At 52.3% G+C, this 27,496-nt stretch overlaps 1 protein-coding gene and 1 long non-coding RNA gene across 21 annotated transcripts in view; one reads left to right on the forward strand and one right to left on the reverse strand.

Moving 5' to 3' along the window:
- Nucleotides 1–14,008, forward strand: part of NEDD4L (NEDD4 like E3 ubiquitin protein ligase) — a 371,893-nt gene extending 357,885 nt beyond the window's left edge. For all 20 annotated transcript variants that reach the window (XM_069569073.1, XM_069569089.1, XM_069569077.1 and 17 more), the window contains 4 exons: nt 1,717–1,824; nt 3,132–3,228; nt 4,340–4,412; nt 9,309–14,008. In XM_069569073.1, coding sequence (XP_069425174.1) covers nt 1,717–1,824; nt 3,132–3,228; nt 4,340–4,412; nt 9,309–9,411 — 381 coding nt within the window. In that variant the 3' untranslated portion in view covers nt 9,412–14,008. The remainder of the gene's footprint in view (nt 1–1,716; nt 1,825–3,131; nt 3,229–4,339; nt 4,413–9,308) is intronic.
- LOC138428391 (uncharacterized) lies at nt 11–24,365 on the reverse strand. The gene is made up of 12 exons (XR_011252426.1): nt 23,994–24,365; nt 16,601–16,832; nt 15,571–15,623; nt 14,776–14,910; nt 14,470–14,621; nt 13,440–13,579; nt 11,718–11,924; nt 8,714–8,848; nt 7,654–8,005; nt 3,688–3,759; nt 3,006–3,201; nt 11–2,043 (listed from the first exon to the last, which is right to left on the reverse strand). It is a non-coding gene; the product is annotated as an uncharacterized lncRNA (long non-coding RNA).
- Nucleotides 24,366–27,496: the final 3,131 nt, after the last annotated feature.

Genomic DNA, 27,496 nt, shown 5'->3' on the forward strand with positions numbered 1-27,496 from the left:
TTTGTAAACATTTTACGTAAAGGAGATTTTATTTAAGTTGCTTCACTGCTGACATTGTAATATGCTCTCATCCACAGTGTCCTAGTGAGTAGGCTTAGGTCAGTTCCACCGCAGGTCTCTCGGGGGCTTGTTTGCCGACTGGGGAGCAGGGAACAGCAGTCGTCACCTGTGCGTTCCTTCCTGGGAGAGGGCAGGTCCGGGATGCGGCAGACAGAGGCCTGCCGTGCTGAGCTGGCTCACCGCCGGGCCTGGCTTGGCGGGGAACCTGCTGCTTCTGGTAGAGCTGGCGTGGCAGCACCCAGGGGAGGGGGCCACCACCCTGCTCCCTGGGCAGGGGCCGGCTGAGGACTCGGGTTTTCTGCGCACCCACCGTGAGAGCTGAGGGGGGCTCGTGAGCCTGAGTGTCTATGAGGGCTCCTAGAGCAGAGGTGGCCGTGAACTTGAAGGGGTCTTGTTGAGTGAGGAGGCACACCAGAAAGCAGCAAGGTGCTAGCAGGAGGTGGCTTCATCCCAGGTTGTGCCAGCTTCTTGGGGTTGATGTGGAGAGCAAGGCATCTGCAGAGCAGAGGGACCTCTTCACCTTTGTGTCGAGGGAAGCAGGACGAGGCAGGCTGTGTCTGTGCAGAGGCTGCTGACGGGACTCAGGGGCCGCTTGTCCCGTGAAGCGGCTCCCAGGGACTGGCTTTCCGTTCTCCTACCTTCAAATGGAAACGTCCGGGTAGATGATGTCATAGAAAGCATGTCAAGGAAGCCCTTCTTTTGAAAGGTGGGGGAACTGAGGCCAGGAGAGGCTAATGACCTCACAGGTTTATCCAGCAGGCTCTGAGCACAGTCAGGCCTACGAGCCCGCCTTTCAGGCCTCTGGTTTAGTTGTTTTCCCATTTTCTGCTGGTGCCTCTGTGAGAATATCACTCATCTGTCCACAGGAAACTGCCCTGCAGAGGGTTGGAGATGGTGGTTTAGTTGCTAAGTCATGTCCGACTCTTTGCAACCCCATAGACTGTAGACTACAAGGCTCCTCTTTCCATGGAATCCAGGCAAGAATACTGGAGTGAGTAGTCATTTCCTTCTCTCGGGAATCTTCCCGACCCAGGTATTGAACCCGTGTCTCCAGGTTGACAGGCAGATTCTTTACCGCTGAGCCACCTGGGAAGCAGAGGGTTAGGCAGTAAGGAAAGGGGAGCCAGGCCCGGTGAGGCAGAGAAGCAGTCACAGCCTCAGGACAGATCTGCTCACCGGGAGGTGAGGTGATGCCCTGAGCTGGTGGATCCGTCTGGGGAAGACACGGTCTTGCTATCATAAAGCACAAATTCTGTTGTGGGTGGAGAGCTATTTTCACATAGTAAGACAGATAACCTCTCAGAAGAGCAGCCAGCCAGCATCACAAGCAGATATAAACCGCATAAGCAAATCCGTGAGCACTGAGCTGAGATCAGAGGGGCCAGGTTGGCGATCAGTCTGGACTTTTCATCTCCAGCATGAGACACGGGGGTCCGTACAGGCACTGGAATCGGGTCCCCCGTTACCGCTCTGTCTCTGACCCGAGGTGGCAGATGGGTGTGGCACACGTGTTCCCCGTCAGTAGTTCTTACAGGTCACTGGATCGTCTGGCTTTGCACGTGACGCGATGCTGGCGTTGAGAGAAGGCCTTTTCTCCATGTGTATTTCTTCAGCTTTCACAATACACCCTGTTCACCTCTGGTCTGTCTCCTCCAGTTGCTGATGTGCGGCCTTGGCGACGTGGATGTCAATGACTGGCGACAACATTCTATCTACAAGAACGGCTACTGCCCGAACCACCCCGTGATCCAGTGGTTCTGGAAGGTAAGTCCAGGGCCCAGGGCCTGTGCTGCCTTCCAAGGTCCACCGCTGGGTTTGGGGCTCTGTGGCCTGCTGGGGAGGGAAGAGGTCTGCTGAGCCAGACGGAGCCCTTCCCGCTGCTTCTCTGTGACCGTGGTGGACGCCTGTCCTCACTTGTCCTGAGTCAGCCACACTGTCTTCCTCAGTCACCTACTCAAGTGCTTTTGTTTGAGTTGGATGACCCTAAGAAGCAGATAGCTGGATTCAAGAATTGGAACGAGCCCTCCAGAGTGTGAATAAGAAAGAAAGGCTTCTCAGGACAAATACATGCTTTGGGGCTGGCTTTTCCAAGATGCCATTTTGGTTTAAAAAACCATTTTCTCAACTTTTTTTGTGAATTCCAACAACCATTTTGATGTTTACATCTTTCAATCAGAGATGCAAATGAAATCGGATTTACTCTCTAAAGGCCAGTGTTTGTATCCTGTTCATTTTAGGGGAGAAGTGAGATAGTGAGCAGGTCTGAAGAAGAGAGTGTGAACTGACTTTGAAAGAACAATTCCAGGGGGAGGGGGAGGGGGGCGGGGGAGGCACTGGTTATTTACTTACAGAAATAAGAAATCCATTTGAATTGTCTTAATTTCTAAATATCTGTTACTAATAAGATTTCAAGTGCTGCAGAGAAGTAGAGAGAAAAGGAAGAAAGCAGAATCATCAAATCCTAAAGTCTTAGTCCAGGTCTTACTCAGCTTTGATTTTGGATTTTTTTTTTTAATATCAGTTCAAGTGACTTTACCAGTGAAGCCAACTAGATTCTTAGAATAATTCAGATAAGTAAGATGCACCAGTTATTTCAGAGGCCTAGCCTGGCTTCCGTTTCTCTTTTGCTAAAATGTTATCTTTAGAGAATTTCTCTACAGTCAGAAATCCTGCCTCATAACCTGGGTTCCCCTGGAGCTGACACTTTTCAAACTGTGTGTATTTCCTAATGGCTCGAGAGGATCGTGTGTGATTCCGATTGGCTCGAGAGGACTGGCAAGCCTCACAAACAGAAAGATGAGCTCAGTGCCATCAACGAGTTTGCCTTTTTTAAACCACTTATTTTTGACCAGTGGACACATGAAGAAAGGGACGTTGTGATCCCTCGGTCTCTGATATTAGAGGCCAGTGTTGTGGCCATTTAAAAAAATGCTTCCCGGCCTTACCCTGTCTGGATATACCCTGTCTGGACTGTCTAGGACTTCTGCCGCAGTGCACGTGGGATGAAGGTTTGCCGGTCTGCGTTGCACGGCCCGTGCCGAGTGTTGACCTCTGCCTCTCCCCATCCGCAGGCTGTGCTGCTGATGGACGCCGAGAAGCGCATCCGGTTACTGCAGTTTGTCACGGGGACGTCTCGAGTACCTATGAATGGATTTGCCGAGCTTTATGGTAAGCAGGATACCAGGGCGTCTTGTCCTCCCCTCACCCCATGAATGTTTACCAGGTATCAGCTGTGGCTCCAGAAGGCTGCCCCCAGGCCTCTAGCCAAGTGGGAAGGCTGCAGTCCATGGGGTCGCCAAGAGTCGGACACAACTGAGCGACTTCACTTTCATGCATTGGAGAAGGAAATGGCAACCCACTCCAGTGTTCTTGCCTGGAGAATCCCAGGGACGGGGGAGCCTGGTGGGCTGCTGTCATGGGGTCGCACAGAGTCGGACACGACTAAAGCGACTTAGCAGCAGCAGCAGACACACCACATGACGGTGCGGCAGCATGCTGTATCCTCGGCTGTTTGTGTTGCTGTTGTCCTTCAGTCGCTCAGTTGTGTCTACTCTTTGCGACCCCCTGGACTGCAGCACGCCAGGCCTCCCTGCCCATCACCAACTCCTGGAATTTACCCAAACTCACATCCACTGGTCAGTGATGCCATCCAGCCATCTCATCCTCTGTCGTCCCCTTCTCCTGTTTGTGTAGTTACCTCTGTATAAAAGCAAGGAGCTGTTTTTACTTTTTGCTTTTGTTCAGAGAACCGTAAGTTTGGTCTTCTCTTTCTTTTCTGTTTTTTTGGTATATCTTCCAAAACGACTAGATTTTGCAGAATCATCCATGTCGTTGTAAGCTGGACCTTAAACTTACCGCACCCCTCCACAAGGCAGAATTCTTCAGTGCTTCCTGTAGATTAAAAAATCACTTTCTGCTCTGCATATCAAAGGTCATGATATTTCATGTCCCTGCCCGCCCCCGCCCCAGGAGTGGTTTCACATTTAAGCTTGCAGGGCTGGGCTGAAAGGCTGTAGCTTCCGCCCGTCCTTATGTTGCCGTGCCTGCTCTGTTCAGCTTGGCGCAGTTCCGTCCTGATGGTGACGTGAGTCTGAGGTCTGAGGTGGTGCAGAACCGTGGCTGCCCCTGTTTTGCACACTGTGACGTCACAGCTGCAGAGGGGGTCCCGGGCTCACCCCAGGCACGCCCTGCCCGCCCCGCCTTCTTTCCTTCAGCCCCTCCCTGTCTCGCTCTGCCGCCTTGAGCACTCAGCCTTGCGTTTTCTTTTCCTTTTGTCTAGGTTCCAATGGTCCTCAGCTGTTTACAATAGAGCAATGGGGAAGTCCTGAAAAACTGCCCAGAGCTCACACGTGGTGAGTGACGGAAAACCACCCAGCTGTGACACAGACTTGTTTTTTTCAAAGCTTAGCCATGGATAATACTGGGCGAGAGGGTCACGAGCTGTGCTCCCTGCCCACTGAGCGTTTAGAGTGGGAACTGTCAGTGATGCAGGTGGAAGTGTAATCAGACGGGAGCTGATGAAGTTGAACCAGGGCCGGTATGAAAGGGCCGGTATGTTTGATAATGAAGGGTTAAATCCCCCCTTCCTGCTTCCCCTGGGGTGTTCCTCCTCCAGTCCCCCTCTTTCCTTAAATATTCTAGGAAGCAGAGATTTCACTGTATCATTTTCCTATGTGGCTGTGACAACACCCAGCCTCTGAGCAGACTGAGTTCTTATTCCAGCCTTAAATTGGTTTAGAACCATGAATGAGATTCCCTGGAGCAACAGGGTCTTTAAAAGACTTTCCATGGCTATCCAGAATCCATGAGTCTCCGGGATTTAGTAATTTGGTTGTGACAGAGGAGGGTCACAGGTCCAGCCAAGGATCCCTGCCCAGGGAGGCTTAGCACAGTGGCACTCAAAAGGCCGCCGGGGTGGGGGGGAGGGTCTCTGGGACCCCCGAGGACTTTCTTGAGACCCACAGAGAGGAGGACCTCAGGAGCTCTCAATCTGGCTCCCAGGTCCCCTGGGTTGGTTTCCCCCGCCGAGGCTTTGGTTTCTTATTCAGAGGAAGCAGGTGGAGGGGATCCTGTGGATGGTCAGGCCCCCAGCCTCCTTCCCCAGGAGTAGCTTGGACTGCCAGAGTCGCTGGGCCATCCCGGGCTGCTCGGCGCAGCTCGGAGAAAGGTCTCATTCAGGTGCATTTGTGGAAAATGGGCTGTGCGAGGTTTTTTTGCTTCTCTTCGATTCCGTCGCCTTGCCGGAAAGCACGTTTTCCCCATTTTTCACATTCTAAGAACTCCGAGCAGAATGGATGTGGTCCCTGCCCGTCAGCGCCAGGAGAATAGGCTGAGTCTTGCTAAAACTGGCCGATCGCCGGAGCAGCCAGTGTCCCTGACCACCTGCCTTTATTCTCAGGGGAGAATGTTTTGGCCTTTTGGAGCTTTTAGTCCAGTTTCAGAATGCAGTGTGGTTTTCTGGGCTCAGTAGCCTTCCTCTGAAAGGCTGCCAGCGCTGAGCTGAGCCCCAGGATGGTTGGGATGGGGCCCGAGCTCCCAGACTCAAAGAGGAGTCACAGCGGCGTCACTGGGTGCAGCCATCTCATAGGGCAGGCCCTGCACCTTGACGGCAGTGTTCCTGTGGGTTCTTGGGAAGCTTACTTGTGGTCTGAATTCACAGGCTCCCGAATCTCAGAACTTGAAGTCAGGTCTGTCCGAATTAGAATCTCCACACTGACCACTAGAGTTAAGCTGCTGCCATGGGAATATGGTTCCCTTTCTTTCCAGACTCTTCGAAGACAACCAAGTAATTGAGCGCTCATCCCACATCCTACTGTTAACCCACAGACAGATATCTTGCCGTTGAACGCTTCTGTCTCGCGTGCTGAGCCGCCACTAAAATACAGGGCTGCCCAGACAAGGCACTGACTCGGTGTCTCTCGACCTTGGCTGGACATTGGAGCCCCCTAGAAAGCATTAAATACAAACACTGGCCCTGGGGTCCCACTCACGGAGGTTTGGACCCAGTTGGTCTGATACGACCAGGGCCATGGGATTGCAGAGCCGCCCGGGTGGTTGGCGAGGACAGGCAGGGTTCAGAATTGCTGCTCATCTTCTGGAAGGACAGAGGGCAACCCTGGAAGGAAGGCAGCCCCGCTGCTCATCAAGTGTCCCAGGAGGAGAGCGTCCGGGGCCTTCTCCCAGGCCGCTCTCCCCAGGCCCCGAGGAAGGTGCTAGTTCTGCTGACGACCCGGGGCTGACGGCGTGGGAGTTCCTCTTTTTTTCTCTGCTGTGGCTCTCCTCCCATCCAGCCCCGGCTTCTGCTGAAACAGAAACACAACCACCATGCTTCATTCTTGGTACAGAAGTCTGTGAACAGACTTCCCCGCGACAACCATAGATGTGGCTAAATAAAATCTAGCCATATGTGTTTAATCTCTTCCATGTTGGATGAAAATACAAAATACACAGTGAAGCGTCAAGATTAAAACCTGATTTACTAGGAGAGCGAGGGCTTGGCGGAGCTGGTTCTTTGACATATAATTGTGGGATATCTAGCATGAAGCGGCTTCTTTCCTTTGTTCTATCAAAGGTCACTGCTCATATAGTTAAAATTCCTCTTTACTAAGCAGCACAGACCCACCTAAAAATAATCTCCTTCAGCCCACACATCTTCCAAACAAGGCTTACCCCCTGAGGGTAAGAAGGCCGTGCAGCTGGTTGGTGGCAGGCCAGAGCCAGACCTTCTCCTGACATCAGAAAAAATGGCAACGCTGAGCACTCACTGTGCTCCAGGCATCGCCCTAACAAGCGCCGTGTGTGTGAACCTGTGACACCATCACAGCAGTTCTAAGAGGCAGGTCCTGCGAGTCCCCTCTAAGCAGTGGAGCAACTGACGCCCCGAGAGCTGACAACATCCCAAACCTCAGCTCTTCACACTCCCCAACTTGCTTCTCTCTCCCCCCATCATGCCAGTATTTCTCAAGCTTGAATAATCTATGGACCTTCTTTAAAATGGCCACAGACTCTTGAAGCCCCTCAGGATTGCAGGCCCTGGACTGTGAAATACCAGCTTAAAATCAAGACAACAGCCGCCTCCTGGTAAAAGGCTCTTTGAAATGTAGCTGCAGAGTAGGGTTTTGTCTTTGTCGCTGGTGAAATGACATTGGAGGTCATTATCACGGTGAAAACCAAACGTTGAAAACTTCTTTCCATCTTAATCTTTCAGGATTCCTGAGTTACTGAGCCCTCTGGTTTGGGAGGCACAGTGTTCTGCTCTGCTGTGTATTTTGATGTTAAAAAATCTGAGAGCTCAGTGTGTCTTATCAGACCCTCAGTGGTTGTTAAAGGGCCCACCCTGCTCATGCGTCCGGGTCTTACTGCTGACAATGATTGGCTTTAAAACACAGGAAGATGCTCTGCTCATCCTTGGAAACCTATGCCAGTGCCAAGAGCGTGCAGTCCTAGACACTGAGGCAGCCTGACCATATCCGGGCCTTGGAGCCAGCCTGGGGCTGAATCCGGGCTCTGCCACTTACTGGGTGACCTTGGGCAAGTTCCCTAACCTCTCTGTGCCTTGGGTTCCTCTACAAGTAGGGATGCGGCATCACCTACCTTACAGGTGGGCGCCAGGATTCGCTGAGGGGATCAAGGAACAGCACCCTGGTGGCTCAGCTGGTGAAGACTCCACCTGCCACACAGGAGACGCAGGTCCAGTTCCTGGGAGGGGAAGATCGCTGGAGAAGGGACAGGCTCCCCGCTGCAGTATTCTTGGGCTTCCCTGGTGGCTCAGCTGGTGAAGACTCCACCTGCGGTGCAGGAGACCTGGGTCCAGTTCCTGGGAGCGGAAGATCCGCTGGAGAAGGGACAGGCTCCCCGCTCCAGTATTCCTGGGCTTCCCTGGTGGCTCAGCTGGTGAAGACTCCACCTGCAGTGCAGGGTTCAGTTCCTGGGCGGGGAAGATCCCCTGGAGAAGGGAAAGGCAACCCACTCCAGTATTCTGGCCTGGAGAATGCCATGGACTGTCTAGTCCATGGGGTCGCAGAGAGTCAGACACAGCTGAGCGACTTGCACTCACTCACCACTAACAGTGCTGGCGCGGGGCAAATGCTCCACAAATGTCAGCTTATGAAAGCATAATGAGCTAAGGCGTGCACGTGTGTGTGCACGCATGCACACATGTGCTAACAAGCCACAAGCGCATGTAGCCATTGTCACGACAGAGGCCTGCCAGCAGCCCGCCTCCCTGGTCTGTGTCTGGGGCTCCAGGTCCCTGTTCCTGGGGCGTGAGGGGTGCGTGGGGGGGGGGGGGTGCAGGGACCGGCGAGTGAGTGGTGACAGTGGTGTCTGCCCGTGGGCGCTCGCTGTGTGCCAGACCCCTTTATGTGTGTGATCAGACCCTCCCAGCACCTGACCCTGCGGCAGTCTCCCCACTTCACAGAAGAGCCAACAGAGAGGGAAGTGACTGGCCTGAGATCACCCAGCTGGCAGGTGACAGAGACAGGATCTGAACTCCGTCCTGTGAACACGTGTGATCGTTGCTCACAGAGGCCCCGTGTGTCTGGAGGTCTCACCGTCACCAGGGTGACTTGTACCCCCCCCCCCAGCCAAGGCCTCCAGCTGTGGAGGGGCTTTGTGTAAAGGCAGCTCTTCACGCCGCATGCCGGTGACTTGCCTGACTCTGGGTAGAGGGCCGCTCCACGTCGGGGCCCCAGAGCCACGGGGGCCTGGGTTCCGGTCTCAGGTCTGCGGTGTGGTCAGGGCTGAGGCTGGGACACGGCGACCTGCCGCCCGGCTGCAGGGCCCACATCTGCAAAACGGGGAAACATCACCCTCTCAAAGGGGCTGTGCTGAAAACTGGCGCTGCGTGCAGAAGCGCTGGCTTCCTAAAATAGTGTCAGATGAGGGAGAGCATCAGAGAGCCTCCGTTTGCCCTGCTGCAGAAAGCCCTTGGGTTTCCGGCTTGGAAGCCTCAGCGTGTGCGCCAGTTACCTTGCCTGTTCTCTTCCCTTCCCAGCACGCGCTTCTAGGGTGCACGTCCGACTGTAGTAGAGAGGTTTCACAGACGATTCAGAAATCCTTTTCTCATCCCCTGCAGGTGTGTGGTGTGGGCAGGGTCATCACTGGATTATAATTTTTGTGCTGAGGCTTTTACAATCCTCTCGCTCAAACACACCATGTGCGCTCTTAAGCCAAATCGAGGAGACCCAGGTGTAGCTCACAGACAGAAATGCTGGTGTTTTACCTCCGCTTTGTTGTTACTTTTGCAGCTTTAATCGCCTTGACTTACCTCCGTATGAAACCTTCGAAGATTTACGAGAGAAGCTTCTCATGGCTGTGGAAAATGCCCAGGGATTCGAGGGGGTGGATTAAGTGCCCCCTGCCTCAGGGCGGTTGTTCTTCGAGCAAGTCCTGCTTGCACTTTTGCATTTGCCCGACAGACTCTGCAGAGACGCTGGCAGAGAGCAGCGCGGCGAGGGGTCCTGGAGCGGAGCCCCTGCCCCCGACTTGCCCATGGCCGACAGGGAGACCCCGTCCCGGGTCGCGTTCCTGCATTTCCCACCACCAATTTCCAACTGGTTGATGTGTATACTGATTACATTTCAGGAGGACTTATTCTATTTATGTTGTGCCTCTGTAGGCCAAGCCCTTAATAAATATTTTCCATACTTTATAATGACAGCGAATGGAATTAATCACTCTACAGGTATAGTATTACAACTCATGTTTACTTTTTAAAATGATTTAGACCGATTTGCAGATTTTATTTCACAATTAAAGATGTCTCATGTACTTGGAAAAGTGAGCATATTTTTTTTGTATTTGAATTTCATACCAGGTTTAATGTCGGTGATGTTTTTATTTTTAAAGTACTTGGAAAGCCCCACCCCCTACCGGATTAGCTATGGAAGACTGACTTCTGTCCAGAATCCTTCTGCAGACAAATACTCTTAACATTAGCCATCATGACAGTTTTTTCCATGCTCAGAATGAAAACTGGATATTACATTTTTTTGTTCAAATTTAGCGTAATAGCTGCAGACTGAGAGAATTGTAACATAGCATGACAAAATTTGTGTTGACTTGAAGGAATCACACCATTATTCCTTAGAAGTAACTACGTGTGCTGGAGCACATTTGAGGCAGGGTTGGACTATGACTTCTCGAAGAGAAGCTACTTAACCCTTCCCGATGCTGTACAGCCCTCCTGTCATATTCTCCTCCTCGCTGTTGTAGTTGAGACGCTCGAATGGAACTTGGCACCGAGTGACGGGAGAGCAGGCCTGTGCAGCCTCCTGCCTGTGCGCGTTTGCGAACGGTAGCTGAACACGCAACTTCTGTTCTAACTGCACCAGTTCTGAAGGCACTTTATGTACCACATGGAGGTCATGCCTGGTTTTGTTTTGGTTTTGTTTTTTAATCATAGCATTGAATGTGATTTCTTCTCTCTGCACACGCCTTTCCGGTGCAATATCTATCAGTTGTGAATCTGGCTGCTGGTGTCTAAACCCTGGCTGTAAAGCTGAGCCTGGAGGCCTGTCCTCACCAAGCGTTTTGTGATTTCTACTCCACTGCAAAGATTACTAGACAGTCTAACCGGGTTTTGTTCCCGATGACCTGTTGCATGCTTCCATACCGTGCTCTGCCTGTGCTGTATCCGTCGCGTGCTAGATTAAAAGGGCGGAGAGACCTGATTTGACATCCGGATGTCTGGCTCTCCAGCTGACCCTGCGGGGGGTGGAGAGCTCTGTGGGATTCGTGTTTGTGGCCACTCTCGAGTCCTCGCTGCAGAACTGTGTTTTGAGGGGACGCCTGAGGCAGGGCTAGGGGGTCTAGCAGACCCTTCTGTCCTTCTTAACCTGTGTTGTCCTAAGCCCTGTGGCGGCCGTCCAGGGAAACTGGATAGATTGCTTGCCAGTTGTGGATGAGACCAAAAGAACTGTGGTTTCAGGGCCTCCACTTAGGATCTTCCGGGTGGCTTGTGGGAAGCCTCGAGTGTTTGTGGTTGAGCTGTTTAAAGGGGCTGCAGAGCCCTTCGCATCTAAAAGGTGGAGTTCTACAGAGCTGAGGGTTGTTCCCTTCTCACGTTGATTTTTAAAAATCCAATAATGATCAAAAAACCTAGATGTTGAGTAATTAGGAAAAAAAACAATATTGCTCATTATTTTTACCTCTTGGTGGGATTTTCTCCCTTCAGTTGATATAACAAGTATCTTCTTCTCTTAGCCCTTCGGCTTGCTTTTTATGATTCATGTCAAAGCCTGGGAGAGCAGTGTGCTGGGATGGGTTTTATAAGTGTGTAATTATAGGGAAGAAATCCAACAATCCTTGTCGAAGAACTGGGATTCTTCTGTCATTTCATAAATTCTTAAATCAGAATATTCACTGAATGCAAATTAGGCAAAGTACTGAAAATACGCAAGAAAACCCATTCTAAGATCATTTCTGTGCCAAGAACAGATAAGAATTATTGAAATAGACCCCCGTGAATACTTGGAAGGCGGTAATTGTGAATGACAGTTCGGTTCATCTCTCCCTTATTATCTGATTTCAGTGACAGCTCGAAAGTGCTGGGTTTAGAGTTTGTTTGGGGGTTTTGGCTTCCTTGAATCCAAATAAGCTTCCCCAGTTCTCAGCAACTCTCTGTGTTCCACTCTTTGTCTAAAATGGTCACGTACCTTGCTTTCTCTGGATCCTGACGACCACTGCCCACCACTTTCACACTGTAGCCTCAGGCGGCGGCAGGGAAGAGGCGAGTGGGCTGAGCAGAGGCCTCTGCCCACCTGGCTCAGCAGGCCTGGGGGCAGAGGATGGTGTCGCCGCCCCAGATCTCTTTAACAGTGATGCCTTCCTAGAAATGACCAGGATCCAGCTTCTCTAGTCCCCTGGAAAAGAGCCATTGTGGGCCATTTTGCCACAAGGTTAAGAAGTCAGTTCCAGAATTTGCATGTGGTTGAAAGGTTTTTAAACATCGGCTAACCCAGTCACCTGTAAAAGTCCTGCGTGTTTCTAGTCCCCCCTCTTGTCGGCCTAACAGTGAGTTTGGGGAGTCCTGCTTGGTAGGGATTGGCTCCAGGCAGGGTCTGCTCGTCTACCTGCCGCCTCTGCGACAGGGAGTGATGAGGCATGGGTCTCGGCACTCTTTTCCTTTCTCCTGAAACACATCCCTTTACTTAGCAAGACGCTTTGGTAGCTCCCACCAGATACTCCCTAAGGCTGGATGACAAATGCCTGACATGGTTTGTTCCTCCCACATAAGGATGCAGGGACAGGTTCTGAGAAGAATCGTTCGCAAAATATTTGAACCACTCTCTGCATCTCACACTGTTCAATGGACAGCATGGACCGTTGCTGTGTGACCTTGCCAGGTCCAAACTGGCCCCCTTGAAAACCAAGCTTATGTGCCGCAAACTACTAATTGTCCTCGCAGTTACTAATTGTTTCTCACGTGACTCCGCTGTTTTTCTAAGTCTTGTATCTTGCCTCTGAAATGTCAGGATCCATAGAGCACGCCTGGGTTAACCAGTCCTCAAGCCCTTGCCCAGCGGTGCGCTGGGCCTCCTCACTCTGACTCCGCAGCCCTGGTGGACCCCGGTGTCGTCTCCTGCCCTGCCGGCAGGGGGCGAAGCCGTGCAGGGGACCCTCCTCCGACCCCCAGGAGGTCCTGCACTACCTCTGTCTTATTCAGACTTTGGGGTACACCCTGGTAAGTCAAACTGCCAATTTTAGGTCCAAGATGTGCTTTTTAAAATAAACCGTAATAAACTCCACTTTGTACTTTAGATTTTAAAACTGGGAAGAAAAATGTGATATACTTTGGACCACTTTTTTTTTTAATTTATCGAAGCCTTAACGAACAGTGTATATACATCTGCGTTCACACCCCCCGCCCCTGTCCCCAGAGTGTTTTCAGCACGTCAGGGACAAAGCTGTAGCGTTAGGATGTGAGCTTGTATGTGTTATAGGAAAGGCGAGCTTTCTGTTGGTGCAGAATCGTCCAAGAAAACCTCTCGTTTAGACCCCTCCCCTTCGTTAAAGGTGTTGCGCGCAGAGCAGCGCATGTTCAGGACGCATGTCTTTTCGGTGGTCGGCTTTGTGTTTGTACGAGTGACGGTAGAGCCTCACGGCGTTGGTGACAGGCCTCTGTGTGCTGCCTTCTCGACGTGTATCAGTGCATCGTAAGCCTCGTGACCGTGACCCCGTGTCCACAGGCAGAATCTGCGTTCCTACAGAAGCCACTTTGCCCCCTCCCTCAGACTAATTTCACCTGGACTGTCACGGTTTCCTTCATGTTAACTTCGCATTTAACTGTTGCTCCTTCACAACTATGTATGTAATATATGTACCAACATCTGCTGTGCAAATCTATCTGTATATATTTGTATAGCATTTACACCTACCTTGAGGAACCTGGTTTCGAAAGGGAGTGAGAGGTTAGTCCCTGCTACCTTTTTCTCCAAGCTGTGTCCTGAGAATTCTGACCCTCAGAGAACCCAAGGGAGATGATGATAGAATATGCTGTCATCTCTTAATTCAGCATCTATTATCAAACAAAACATGAGAAAAAAAAAAAAACAGTGACTTTTAAGGTGAAAAGTTTCAAGCATTCCAAATGAATTCTCAATGTTTCGTAACTTTCTATTATAACCTCACCTCCTAATACAAAGCCAAGTACTATTTGATACAGTGATTAAAAACCAAACAACTTGGAAATTTTTTTAAAGACATCGTCTGGCTAAATGCTCATTTTCACAATCAGAATAGCTTTAAAATACAGTTGAATTTGATACACGTAGAAAAGGTTTTGTTGAAGAACAAATTCCTTTTGCTTTTCGTTTTTCTTGAGAGACCTAAAGAGAAATTGTGGATTGTTTTCCTGACTTAACAAGAGTATTGTGACAAAATGAAGTCATTGTAAAGACGTGATGCGACTTGTCAAATATTTAATAAAGGATTGTGGAAGCCGGAACTTTTTCTACATCAAGTATTACAGGTTGTCTGTTTTAAAGCTTTTTCATGAATGCATTGTCTTAATTGTTTGGGGGGTGATATTCAAATGCTTGCAACTTTGTAGATTGTATGCTCATTAGAAGCATCTCCCTAGAAGTTCCACGTCTTTTAAAACATCATTAAAGACTTCCCTGAACACATGGGTTGAGCTTAATGGGATGTACCTCTGTTCTTATCCATCTGTCTTTTATTTAAGAATTAATGACTTGATGGATTACCCAAGTGGTAGTATAAAGTCCATGACTGGAAAGGCATATTTCATCTCTGGTTTTCGTCCAACTCACCCTCAATTTATGTTCGTTAATGAGACTCAGTAATGAAACCTAAGATGGTTCTCAGAAAATCCAGCTATCATGTCAATTCCCTGATAAAACAGGTGGACGACTCAAATTTTGTTCCTTTTTCTTACTTCTTGCTGACCTTAACTTGTGCCCTCAGAGACTGCCGGGAGGTGGTGTCCAAGCAGGATGTAATTTCGTCCTGGTCTCTTGCCCCCTGTCTCTCTCAGCAGTAGACCATGTCCTGCTGGAAAGATGGCAGTACACTTCGGCATTCCTGCAGCCTCCTCCAGCCTCACGGGAACACACAAGGGAGATGTCAGCAGATAGAGCCACCCTGAATGCGTGTGCAGCCATCCTCAGAGAGAAACACACGTGATGAGTTTATATGAAATAGAGAAATAAATCATACATCAGTCACACGGTTGCTGGGTTAGTAAACACTTACCCTGCTCTGAAGTCCAAAGGTGACCTAGGCAGTCCTGAAACTCGAAAGCCTCCTGGTAAAACCTGGTGGTAAGCATGGGCATCTGGGAATTCTCATCACTGTGGCTGGTCCTGGGTACCACATCCGGAGGGGCCCCTGGACGTATGAGGGCAGATTCCAGTTGCCATCCCCTTGGTGCGTCCCCATCCGGAAGACGGCGCCTCTCAACACTGTGCTCCCAGAGAACCCAGACCACGGGGTCTCTAAGCGAGTCTTTGTAGGACTCGGACTGGACAGGAGAGCAAAACAGTGGTGGCTTTTATTGACCCAGACGGACTCCTTCATCAGGGGACTAGGGGATCCTGGCCCCACCTAGGGGACACCTGCTGGTGGGGGCTGAGGAAGTGCAGAACCAAGGCTCCCTTTTTAGGACTGACCGCAGGCCAGCCTGGGGAACAGGTCAAGTGGCCCGATCACCCTTCCTGCAACCCTGGGCAGTGCCTCCTTCCCCTTCCCAGTCAAGCCCAAGTCCATCCTGGCAGCAAGTCACAGAGCGAGCTTGACCGGAAAGCAGTGGAGAGGCTGCCCCCTGCCTCCAGGCAAAGTGGCATCTCCCCTCAGCTGGGCCTCGGAAGCAAGGCTCCCTCGACAGCCGGGGCTTCGGAGAGCAGGTGAGAGGCAGCCCAGCCCCAGCCCCCCGTGCTCACAGCAGCAGATCCTGGGCCCTCTGGGTCCGCCTGCTGCACTTCATCTTGAAGCCTGAGCTGCCTGTTCTATCTGAATCCCCCTCCTTGGCCAGATGTCTGGCCCACTTACCCCTTCAGGGCCTCGCTGGCTGTAGAACAGACATAGCCTCGGAGAGAGGGGACCTGATGGGAGGAAGGGAGGAGGGAGGGTGCCTCTTTCCTCCCTGAGCCCTTCCGCTCACCTCCCCCAGTGCTCGGGGAAAGCCTTCTCTTCTCTGCGGGAGAATTTCACCTGCAGATAGGCCCATTTGGAAGGGGTGTAGGGTCGTGTGGGAAGGAAGCCCCCAGCTGCACACTGAAGATGCTGGAGTGACAGCCGACAGGCAGATCTCGCTGTGATTAAAGGGAAATCATACATTCTAATGGCAACTTCTAAGCAGTCCTGCACCGTGGGACTTTTATGTACACTTCCCAGAGTGAAGTTACCAATTTTCAACCCTGTGTAGCCTTGTTCAGACTGAAGAGCAAGACCAGCTAAAGGCAGACCGTTCTGCACTGCCTGGAGCTCACCATGCTTTAATCACACAACTGCCAAATGTTTGATCCAGAAGGACCTTGGCCGCCTGAGTCCCCAGTTCTTGCCCTCGCTTCCTCCCCAGGTACCCAGTGCGGTTGGCCTCACTTGTTGCCCTCGGGGGCGGCCCTGCAGAGACCCAGGATGATAGCCGTGGGAACCCCCCCAGGGAGGAGCCGAACCCCGTGGGTCCCTGGGGGCTGGTGTGTCCTCTCTGACCCAGTCTCTTCCCTCCAGCAGCTTGTCTGCCACAGAGGGGCCCCTCGCCACCAGGCCCGGGAGAGAGAGGAGGGCCACCGACAGCCCAGCTGGAAACGGGCAGCTGCCCTCAGTCTTGAGGCCACCTCTGGTGAGGTCAGGCCCAGGGTCAAGGTCAGACCCTCAGCATCCTGCTTCAGATGGGAAACCTGGGTTGTCAAGGGAACCTTGCAAACACATTGAGCTGGTCTCATTCTCTTAAACCCCTCACAGTGGAGCAGAGTGCAGGGTGGTCCGTGGGAGGGCAGAGGACCAGATGGGTGCCAGGGGCACCCCAGGCAGCCTCTCTCCTCCGAGCCGGGCCACCAGGATGGTGTAAAAAGCTTACCTCAAGCAGTATCATCCCAGCCAGGAAGAGGTCGTGGTCAACATCCTCAGGAAACCGTCTCTTGCTGGCAGGGGCCAGAGCCCACCGCCACTCTGGGTGTCCCCACACCCTCCTCAAAATGCAGGAGCCCTCGAGCAGGGTAAGGGCCCCGCAGCACAGAAGCTGTTTGTGGGAATCGGGGCTGCTGCACAACTGCGGGCTTCCCCAGGCGGCTCAGTGGTGAAGAACCCACCTGCCAAAGCAGGAGACAGTCTTCAGCCCTGATCTGGGAGGATCCCCTGGAGGAGGACACAGCAACACACTCCCGTGTCCTTACCTGGGGAATCCCGGGGACAGAGCAGCCTGGCGGGCTGCAGCCCAGGGGGTCGCAGAGTCAGACATGCCCTACTGTCTGCACAGTAAACTCTAGGCTGGGAGGTGAGGGGCTGCTCCCAGACGCCCCTCCACTATCCCCTGTCTCAGGACCCTCTGCAGCCCCCAGGCAGGGGGCGGGACAGCCCGTGTAAGGATGTGAAGAGTAGAGGACCAGAGGGACAGACCCCCGCCAGCCACAGCTGACCGCAGAAGAGGCTGGGAAGCGGGGTTCAGCGACAGGCAGCCTTCAGCACCTCTTTGCAGCATGAATCTCCCCTTCGGAGAGTGTCCTTCCTGCCATTTGCCGAGCTTCCATAGTCTACAGGTCCCCTCTTGGGATAGTAGTCCTATTGCTTACGTAAATCTCAGTCTAATAAGGTAGATACTGTCCCCGCCAACTTACACACGAGGACTCAGACCAGGAGGCCCAGAGTCTTAGAGAGAAGAGATCTGAACCCGGGTGGTTTGGCTCAAAGCCTCCCATCAGCCACTCGCTCTGGCCCACCCTCCACTCCCTGCACCAAGCCTCCTCTCCAAGGGAAGAGGCCAGACACTCGTTCAGACTAAGATGCACATGACTGATCACACCAAATGCGTGACCCGTTCTAGGTGTTTTTACAGACTCCAAAGGTGAGGCTTAGACTTAAACCAACAGGAGTAAAGACTGACCTGCTGGCATCTGAGTGAAAGTCACTCAGTCGTATCCGACTCTTCGCAACCCCTTGGACCCATGGAATTCTCCAGACCAGACTACTGGAGTGGGTGGCCTTTTCTTTCTTCCCAACCCATGGATTGAACTGGGGTCTCCTGCATTGCAGGTGGATTCTTTATCAGGGAAGCCCGCAGCAAGCTGAGTGGAAGAGGGCTTTTGAGGGCAAAGGCTCCGCTTCAAGCCACAAAGTCCAACAGACACAGAGAGGTTATGGTTTAGTCACTCAGTCGTGTCCGACTCTCTGTGACCCCACAGACTGCAGTCCGCCAGGCTCCTCTGCCCATGGCGTTCTCCAGGCAAGACGACTGGAGTAGGGTGCCATTGCTTTCTCCAGGGGATCTTCCTGACCCGGGGATGGCTCTAACCTGTGTCTCCTGCATCTCCTGCACTGGCAGGCGGATTCTTCACCCCTGAGCCACCGGGGAAGCCCCAGACAAGGAATCCCTACCCCCAGGCCCGCACTGCCTGCCCCAGGCCCGCACTGCCTCTCTGCCCCAGGACAGAGCTCTTTCCACCCTCGAAAGCAAGGGCCCTACATTTTCCAGATCCGGGGGCAAAACGAACATCCCTTAGTCCAACAGAGATGACAGGCTGTGGAGACCTGGAGGCCGGGGGGCTGGGTTCTCTACCTCGGGAACTATCTGATGGAGTGCCAGGATGTGCATTTTTTTTTAAGTGTTTCTGTTGGATAAACATAAGCTAATCACTAAAATCCTTTAATACTATTTGAGAGTTTGGGATTTGTCTTTCTAATTCTAGTTGCTCAGCTCTCTTACAAATTAGAAGAGCGCTCTGGCACCGGGGTCCTCTCCCCTCCAACCCCCAGCCTCTTCCTGCTCTGGCTCGCCTCCATCTTGCCTCTGTGCAGCCTATATTTACTCAGAAGATCCTTGCTTGTTCATCAGGTGAGGTTATCAGGGGACATGCCCTCCCCATCCAAAGGCGTAGTCAAACAAAAGTCAGGCCTTTGAACCCCAGGCTCCAGTTAAAAAGTAACAGGCTGGGTATTGGGTCAATAAGAGGCAAATATTAGCTGTAGAGGCCGGAGCACCGTGACCTTGAGAAACGCACCGTTGCTCTTCCTGTGTCACCAGCGACGGCTGTCTGTCTCGGAGGTCTGGGACACTTACGGACCCAGGCGACCTGGAGCCAGTCTTTTTGCTCTGCAAGTTGAACGTGGAAGCCACCAGCCCTTACAATTTGCTCCCAGACCACTCCACTGGCCTGGATGGCCACCATAGCAAGGCACGCGTCCACTCTCTCCCCCTTTCCCAGCTGCCCGACACGCTGGCCAGCCCGCCTCCAGCCCAGCTCTGATCACACCGCCAGGCTGGCCACTGTGTCCACTACTTGCCCGTCAGCCCCCGTGTGGTGCTCAGGGCCGTGCAGGGCACCTGGGCAGCAGGACAGGCCTCCAGGGGGTCGCCCCCAACACCGCCTTCCCAGGCTTCAGCCTGCACTGTTGTCAACCGTTTCTGCTTCCCTGAAGCTCGATCCTGGTTTCCATGACATATTCCTGTCCTGGTTGTTCTCTCCTTCTCACGGTACTGTCCTCATGCAGGTGTTTCCCAATAATTCATCCTCGGTGTCCTGTCTCGCTCTTTCTTGCCCCTCCTCCCCACCTCCCCTGTGGCTTAAAGTCATCACCGCCGCGCAAGCAGTGACCGGATCTGCCTCTAGGCCCGACCTTTCCCAGCGCCTTCAACCCTTCCCTCCAGCACCCCCGGACCTCCTCGGGAGAGCCCCAGGCTAAGTGCCCACTGCTCCCAGACTTCTGTTTCTAAGCGTCTCTAGTGTTCTGCTCTGGTGTCTTCCAAGCGTCCACCCTGGGGCTTTAACTGTGACCTCTCGCATGGCCTTGCTCCCCAGGTTCCAAGAGGGAAAAAGCTCAGCTTTCCACTCACTCGTCCATCCAAAAACATGCCACCATGGGCCACACGTCTGTAGCAACTAGAAATATAACCATTCAGAACAAAAATCCTCCCCTCCGATAAATACACACTCCAGTGGAAGCAGACAATCAATGCATAAATGAGTGACTAGTGCGCTGCATTAAATGTTGGTGAAACCAAGGAAAGCTAACGGAAGGAGGAGATGGCGCGGGAGGACGCAAATCTGGACAGAACGGACTTCCCTGGTGGTCCAGGGGCTAGGACTCTGCACTTCACCGCAGGGGCCACCGTTTCCATCCCTGGTCAGAGAACTAAGATGCTTCATGCCACACACAGAGGCCAAAACATTGGTTAGTCACAGTGGCTCAGGATAAAGATCTCAGGGAGGTAAGGGTGAGTCTTGCGGCTACTTGGGGAAGACCAGGTGCAAACAGAGGCGCAGCAAACACAAAGGCCCTAAGAAGGGCAGGGATGCAGGGCCAAGGCCTTTTGGGAATATGCTAGCATTGAGTCAGCTGTTGGACATCCCAGCTGAGCAAGGCAAGCACAAAGTTGAACCCAGAAGCTCCGGGAGACGTCTAGGCTGGAGATAACAACTTCAGCGCCATCAGCCGGTCGATGGAATTTCAAGCTGAGACTGAGGAGGTGGGATTCCGGAGAAGCGGCAGGGAGGCGGAACAGAGCAGGGTGGGGGAGACGGCTTGAGGAGGGCGGGGAGGCACGTGTCAGGCGCTGCTGGCAGGTCTCCAATATGAGGACCGAAGTGACTACAAGTTTGGTACAGGGGACTCACCGGGGACCTCGGAAGGGGAGGTTTGGGTGGGACTGGGGAGCAGAGGCCCGACCAGAGGAGGCTCCGCAGAGGGGGCAGGCCTGGGGCGCGCGTGCGCCCCCCAGCGGCTCGCTCCCCTCCAGGCTACCCCTCGCCTTACCGCCTTGGGACCTTCCGCCCAAGTGGTGATGACGAGCCCCCCCACCCCACCCCGAGCGCACCCCCCTGCCCTTCTCCCCTCCCTCAGTGCAGTGTGCTCGCAGCTCTGAGAGCCCAGCTCTCATCATCGCCCTCCATGGCGGAAATCCATCAAGGCTGCCAGCGTCACCCCATGAACATCTAAGCCCCTCAGCCAAGCTCTCCGGGCCAAGGGTGAGCAGGTCCCTGACTCAGTTTCCCTCCCTGCCCCTCTCTTCCCTCAAACACACGAGCCCCCCATACGCAGCCCTTCCAATCCTTCCTTCTTGCCTTTGCTCAGGCAGTTCTCTCTCCTGGGAATGACCTCCCCCATGTCTAAACCTACCTAAAATTCAGAGTCCATCTCAGATGTCCCTTCCTCCAGGGAGCCTTTCCTGATTCCCTCCAACCCAATGAAGTTTCATCTCATTTCTGAACCCACAGCACTCTGCCCCTTTCTGCCTCTTGCTGTGCTTCGTTGTATAATTACTGTCTTCCTCTTCATCACCGTAAGCACCCTGAAAGCATAGGTTCCATCAATGCTCTCTGTTCCTTGGGTGCTCAGGAAGGCTGGGTCAAAGGGAACTGGTTAGGTGCCTGGGGAAGCAGGGTGAGGCTGCAGGCTCCAGAGTGCTTGGAGCTCATCTGTGGGCTTCAGCTGGGATGGCCCTCACTGTTCCCTGCCTTGGTCCACTCCTGAATAATCATCAAACTGGTCAGGCGAACAAGCATCTTCCACTTCACGACCCTGGCGAGGGACCCCAGCCCCAGCTGACTGTGAGAAAGTCATCTGGGGCTTCTGGTGATAGACGGAGACAGGAGACAAGCAGACGGTCAGCAAAAGACATTGAAACTGTAGAAAAGGACCTGCTCAGTCGTGCCGCCTCGGCCCGGGCGCTTTGGCGCCTGCCGATTCTCTTTGCGGCCTAAAAAAATAGCAAATGAACACAGTGCCTTTTTCACTCTGCTTTTCATCCTTCTCAGGGTTTTCAAGCCTTGTAGATCAGCAACCCTTTAGTTCAAGAGATGGCGGTTTCCCTGGAGACCTTCAGGTGCCTGAGCCGCGTGTGGCGTCTAAACAAAGACACAGGGGCAGGTGATTCCTGAAGGCGGCTCAGCCATGTCCTTCAGGGGCTGGTGCGTGGTGCGGGAGGAGGCCTCTGCATTTGGAAAAGGAAGTGCCCCAGCGGAGGTGAGGGAGAGAGAAGCTGCAAATGAGAATGCTAAATATACAGACATCGCACCTATGTCATGGGCTTCCCAGGTGACTCAGTGGTAAAGAATCCACCTGCCAGTGCAGGAGATGCAGGAGACTCAGGTTCAACCCCTGGGTCAGGAAGATCCCCTAGAGAGGGAAATGGCTACCCGCTTCAGTGTTCTTGCCTGGAAAATCCCATGGACAGAGGAGGCTGGTGGGCTACAGTCCATGGGGTTGCAAAAAGTCAGACTATTTAGCAGCCAAACAACAACAACAAACCTTATGTGATGCCGCCAGTAGAGGGTAGGGTGATACGCTGTCAAACCCGTTAACATTTCTACAGCCAGGCACGTGCGTGCATGCACCAAATGGGATAAACAGGCGCTATAAATAGTCTCACGTCAGGTCAGGTCAGGGTTTTGCCATCTGACAAGGTTTTTGTCCCAAATGGAATTGCTTCACCTTTATAAAAAATGAATTTGAAATGGCAGATAAGGGCTTGTGACTCTGCCCAGAGGTCAGTGTCTGTCAAAAATTCAGGTAAGGATCTACAGATTCAGTGCAAGCTGTATCAAAATTCCAGTGGCATATTTCATAGAACTAGAATAAATAATTATAAAATGTATAGAGAAACATGCCGAAGATCCCGAACAGCCAAAACAATCTTGAGAAAGAAGAATCAAGCTGGAACTGTCACAGTCCCTGATTTCAAACATAAAGCTACAGTAACCAGGGCAGTATGGTCCTGGCACACACACAGAGCAGTGGAACCCACACTCCTACGGGCAATTAATCTACAGCGAAGGAGGCAAGAATGTACAGTGGAGAAAGAACATGCACCGTGGACGCCAGTAAACGGTGCTGGGAAAGTGGACAGCCCCATGCAAAAGAATGAAATGAGACCTCTTATGCCACACACAAAAATCACCTCAAAATGAAATAAAGACTTGAATGGAGACTTGAAACCATAAAACCCTAGAATAAAACAGGCATGCAATAATTCTCTGGATATGTCTCCTCAGGCAAGGGAAACATGAGCAAAAATAAATAGGACTAAAAAAAAAACCAAAACACATCCACACAGCAAAGGAAACTATCACCCAAAAAAGAGGTGACTACTGAATGGGAGAAGATATTTTCAAGTTGTATATCTGACCAGGGGTGGATATCCAAAGTATATAAAGAAATCATACAACTCACCAAAATACCAGACAATCCAATTTTTACAATGGGCAGAGGATTTGAATACACATTTTCCCAAAGAAGATATGCACGTGACCAGCAGACACATGAAAACATATTCAGCACCAGCGATCGTTAGGAAAGTGCAAATCAGAACCACAATGGGGTATCGCCTTAGACTTGTTAGAATGGCTTTCATCAAAAAAGATAAAAAGCAGCAAGTGCTGGAGAAGATATGGAGAAAAGGGGACCCTTGTACTCAGCTAGAATTATAAACTGGTGTGGCCACTTTGGAAACAGTACGGAGATTCCTCCAAAGGCTAAGAATAGAACCACCATTTCATCCACCTATCCACTTCTGGGTATTTCTCCAAAGAATTTGAGAACACTAATTCAAAAAGATGCTTGTGCCACTGTGCTCACTGCGGCTTTGTTTACAATAGCCAAGATATGGAACAAACCTAAACGTTCACTGATGGGTGGATGAATAAGGAAAACTGGTGTATACATACAGTGGAATAGTATTCAGCCTGAGAAGCGAGATCTCGCCATCTGTAATCATGTGGAGGGAGCTTGAGAGTATTATGCTAAATAAAATACCCTAGGATTTCACTCATATGTGGAATCTAAAACAAGCACAAAAAAACATGAACAAAATAAAAAACCTTTACAGATAAGAAGAAAGATTAGTGGTTACCAGAGGGACAGAGGACCCGGGGATGGGTGGCAGGGGTGACGGGAGTCAATGGCACGGCAGTGGGTGGTGACTCGACTTCTGAGACCGGCATTCTGTAAGGCATAGATGTCAGACTACAATGCTGTATACATTAAAAAAAAAAAAAAAAGAATTTTTCCTGGAAAAGCGATCACTTGAACTGAACTCAGAAGACCAGCTGGCGCAGAGGGAGACCTTCGTAGCATCCACCAGACACACACCACCTGCAAAGCCTCGAGCAGCCCCCGAGACAGCTAGCGCCAGCACCAAGGGAAGGGGCTCCTATAGCTCAGGCAGGAGAGGCAGGCGCAGCAGGGACCAGGCACTGCTGCCCACCTGCCTCCGATTCACCTGGGGACGGGTGCTGAAAATAAAAACCCTGGGCTCTCACCTGAAGCCCTCAGGAAAGGGAGCCCTGTAATCTCCACTCATAAGTTCTCCTGGAGATTCTCATTCATGCAGAAGTTTCTGAACCTCTGATTCAGTTGAAACACCCGATGTGCCAGGGGGGTGTTCTAAGCTGCTTTAGAATCATGAACACATTTGATCCTCCAAACACCCTCACTAGGTAAGTTACTATCACCATTTTGCAGGTGGGGAAATCAAGGTGCACAGAAGATTAAAAAAAGAAAACCCTCATCCAAGATCGTGGAGCCAGTAAGGCACAGACGAGGTGGTCTGGCGTCAGCGTCGGCGCTTTAATACCACGCTGTCTTTGCATTGATTTGGGCATCTCTGCTCCATCTGCAGTCCCAGCAAATCTGGGGCTCTGGGCAACTTGGAGCATGGATGACGTCCCTGAAGTGGCCCTGTGCCCTCCCCAGGGACAGACCACGCACGCAGCTGTATCAGGGGAGGAGGAGGGCTGTGGTCTTTCACCCCTGGGGGCTGGAAACCACCGAGAGAGGCTGACCAGGTTGCAATGAGCCTTTTGGCCCCGGGGTTCAAAGCCCGTGTTTCTCTCCTTTTTTATCTGTGTTGTCGATACCTGTTTCAATAGCTTCTGTTTGAGGACATGGAGCCAGAGAGCTGGAATCGGGGCTTGGAGCAGCCTGACCGGATGGTCAAGACTGCCGACTGATCCGCCCTCTCCTTGTGTCAATTCCAAAAGGCAGGGTTTGGAAATCAAGTCAACAGAGAGCTTCTCTTCATCTCCACACAAACAGCCGTCCCGCGGTGTTTGGAGAGTGTTGGGCAATGCTGGACCAAGCGGGGTCAGGGGAAAAGTCAATTTTGCCTTTAAATCTCTAAAGCCAGGTTCTGCTTTCCACGCTTCCATCACACGCCTACAGCTCACATCAGAAAGCAAACACTGCAGGCTTGTGCGTCTGCCCCTCCCCGATCCACCCACCTACGAACTACAGTGGGCATCAGAGAATGTCCTGGAACATTCTGTCTTTCCCCTCACGCTGAGCAGAAAGTCTCGCTGCACAGACCGTCACCAAGCAACCTCTATTTGATGGCCCCAGAGTTCTTGTTCAAGGACAACTGCTCTCTAGCTTAAGCCAGTAAAGAAAGCACTGGAATCACACATGAAGCGAGAGAAATGGCCAAATGCCACGGGTCGGCATAGCAACCATCTACTCAGAGGAGTTTAGAAATGGAACAGTAGGAAGTACTTGTTCCAAACCCCTTGCTTTACAGATGAGGAAACAGGCTCAGAGAGGAGAGGCATCTTGCCCGAAGCACCCAGCTCACAAGGGGAGAGGACACGCCTGAGCCCACTTACCCAGCACAGCCCTTCACTGGCCTCTCGTCATTTGTCTCCAAAACTTCCCAGTTCATTCTCAGGCATCCATTCAGCCTCTTATTTCTTCTCTAGGGTATCTTCTATGGGCCAGTGAGGAGATGAACCAATAACATGGGCTCCAGGAAGATGTCTTTGTGGTTTCCCCTCCCTTCCTCCCTCGTCCCTTCAGAAATGGTGCTGGGGGGACTTCCCCGGTGGTCTGTTGGCTAAGATCCCACGCTCCCAATGCAGGAAGCCCTAGGTTCCCCGTCAGGGAATGAGATCCCACATGCCACAACTGAGACCCGGTACAGCCAAATACATATTTCTTTTTAAAAAGAAATCTGAAGCCAAAATTTAAAAAAGGAAACAGAAGAAACAGCAGTGGCCCTGGTGTCATCCTTAACCCATGAGAACAGCAGCTCTGGGGCTGAGCTCCACACGTGGGGAGTGAAAAGTCGCCCCTCGGGAATCAAATTCTGTAGCCCGAGTTGAGAAGCACCGCTTGAGTCACAGGCCCCAATTTCACCCGCTGCAGTTCCTGAGAGCCTCGTTGCTGGGAACGAGGGATGGGAGTGGGGGTGTCTGAGCATCGTCGCAGCTGCCACCCCGACTCCCCATCACCTGCTCCAAAGGAGGCCAGTGCCCCCTTCCAGCGAAAGACTCCCCTGGGCCTGAGGCCACTGAAGTAAGAAGCCTTCCTCCAGAGCTAGCTGCGGATGGTGGGGACAGAAACCAACAGGCTGGAACAGCCACTGCCATCTAAACGTGCACCGTGCCAACACGGCAGGGCCAGCTCGCGGGAGCTGCTCTTCCCTCTAAGGGACTTGACCCATGAGCTCACGGGGGCCCAGCTGCAGCTCTGGGTAATTGATCCCGGATATGTGTGCAACAGGCGGTCGGAAAGCTGCAGGCCGCTTCCCACAGGATCATCGAGAAGGTTCACCGGAGTCAAAGTTAGGAAATAAATTAGGGAAGGAGTGGGGTTCTGTAAGAGCCTTGCTCTCCCGCTGAACGCAATCTGTCACTCCAAATGACTCACGCACCGACGGGAAAGACTAAAAATACTCTAGCCCGACATTTGCATCTATTAAATCATCATTTTGTCGCACATGGCTGGAAACTGGGTTTTCTAAATGTTACTGCGAATTGTCTGCCTCTGTTGCGGGGTATCTGTGGGCTTCAAAATCAGCTCCAGGGCGGGCGATGATCCTGCCCTGAGAGGCTCAGAGGGCGTCAGCACCAAGGCATCCCTGTTGTTTGTTAGCAGCAGCAGTAAGACTCCAGGGTTTCTGACCAGCGAGGGGAGAGGGCCTGGTGATGGGGCCTGCCCTTAGCCGCCCCAGCCCGGCAGCCAGCAGAGCCGCTGTGTTCCAGGCTCTGGGAAGCAGCCAACTTCTCCTTGCTTCTCTTAAATGGTCATCCAGCTTTCTTCTAGGTGCTCAAGGTGATACAGGATTGGCTGTGGCTTCTCAGATGGTGTCACCCAGGACAGATCAGTGAATTCAGAGGCCCTCGTCCTGTAAGTTACACCCTGCTCCGTGTCACAAGCAAATGCAGGGTCCTGCCTGGCCACCTGCCCTCTGCTCGGCAGCGTGGCGCAGAGGAGCCCAGACAACCTCAAAGGGCACCAGCAGGAGCATTTCTGCCCCAGAGACGTAGAGGGAGAGGACGTGGGTGAAGAGCCAGCAGCTGGAAGAAGTGCTCCGTGTGGAGGACTTGGTCCTCCTTTTGCAGAAATGGACACAGTGCAAGGAAACCCCCCGCGCGCGCACACACTCCCCCCATGCTGAGCCGGCCACGTTCAGATCATCAGCAAGGGGAACCCCCTGGGTCTGGGACACGCAGCTTCTGGCTGCCAAAGGGCTTGATTCTAAGTCAGGACGATGGTCCGAGAGGCAGAGACCGCATTCAGAGAAGTGCTCCGTGATGTTCACATCTCAGAGATGGGAATTTACCCACAGACTAACTCAAACCAGCTTCCCAGGAGGTGCTAGGGGTAAAGAATCCACCTGCCAATGCAGCAGACATAAAAGGCTTGCATTCCATCCCCGGGTCAGGAAGACCCCCTGGAGAAGGACATGGCAACCCACTCCAGTATTCCTGCCTGGAGAATGCCGCGGACAGAGGAGCCTGGCGAGCTACAGTCCATGGGGTCCCACAAA

The sequence above is a fragment of the Ovis canadensis genome, chromosome 23, assembly GCF_042477335.2.
Source record: "Ovis canadensis isolate MfBH-ARS-UI-01 breed Bighorn chromosome 23, ARS-UI_OviCan_v2, whole genome shotgun sequence".
NCBI lineage: Eukaryota > Metazoa > Chordata > Mammalia > Artiodactyla > Bovidae > Ovis > Ovis canadensis.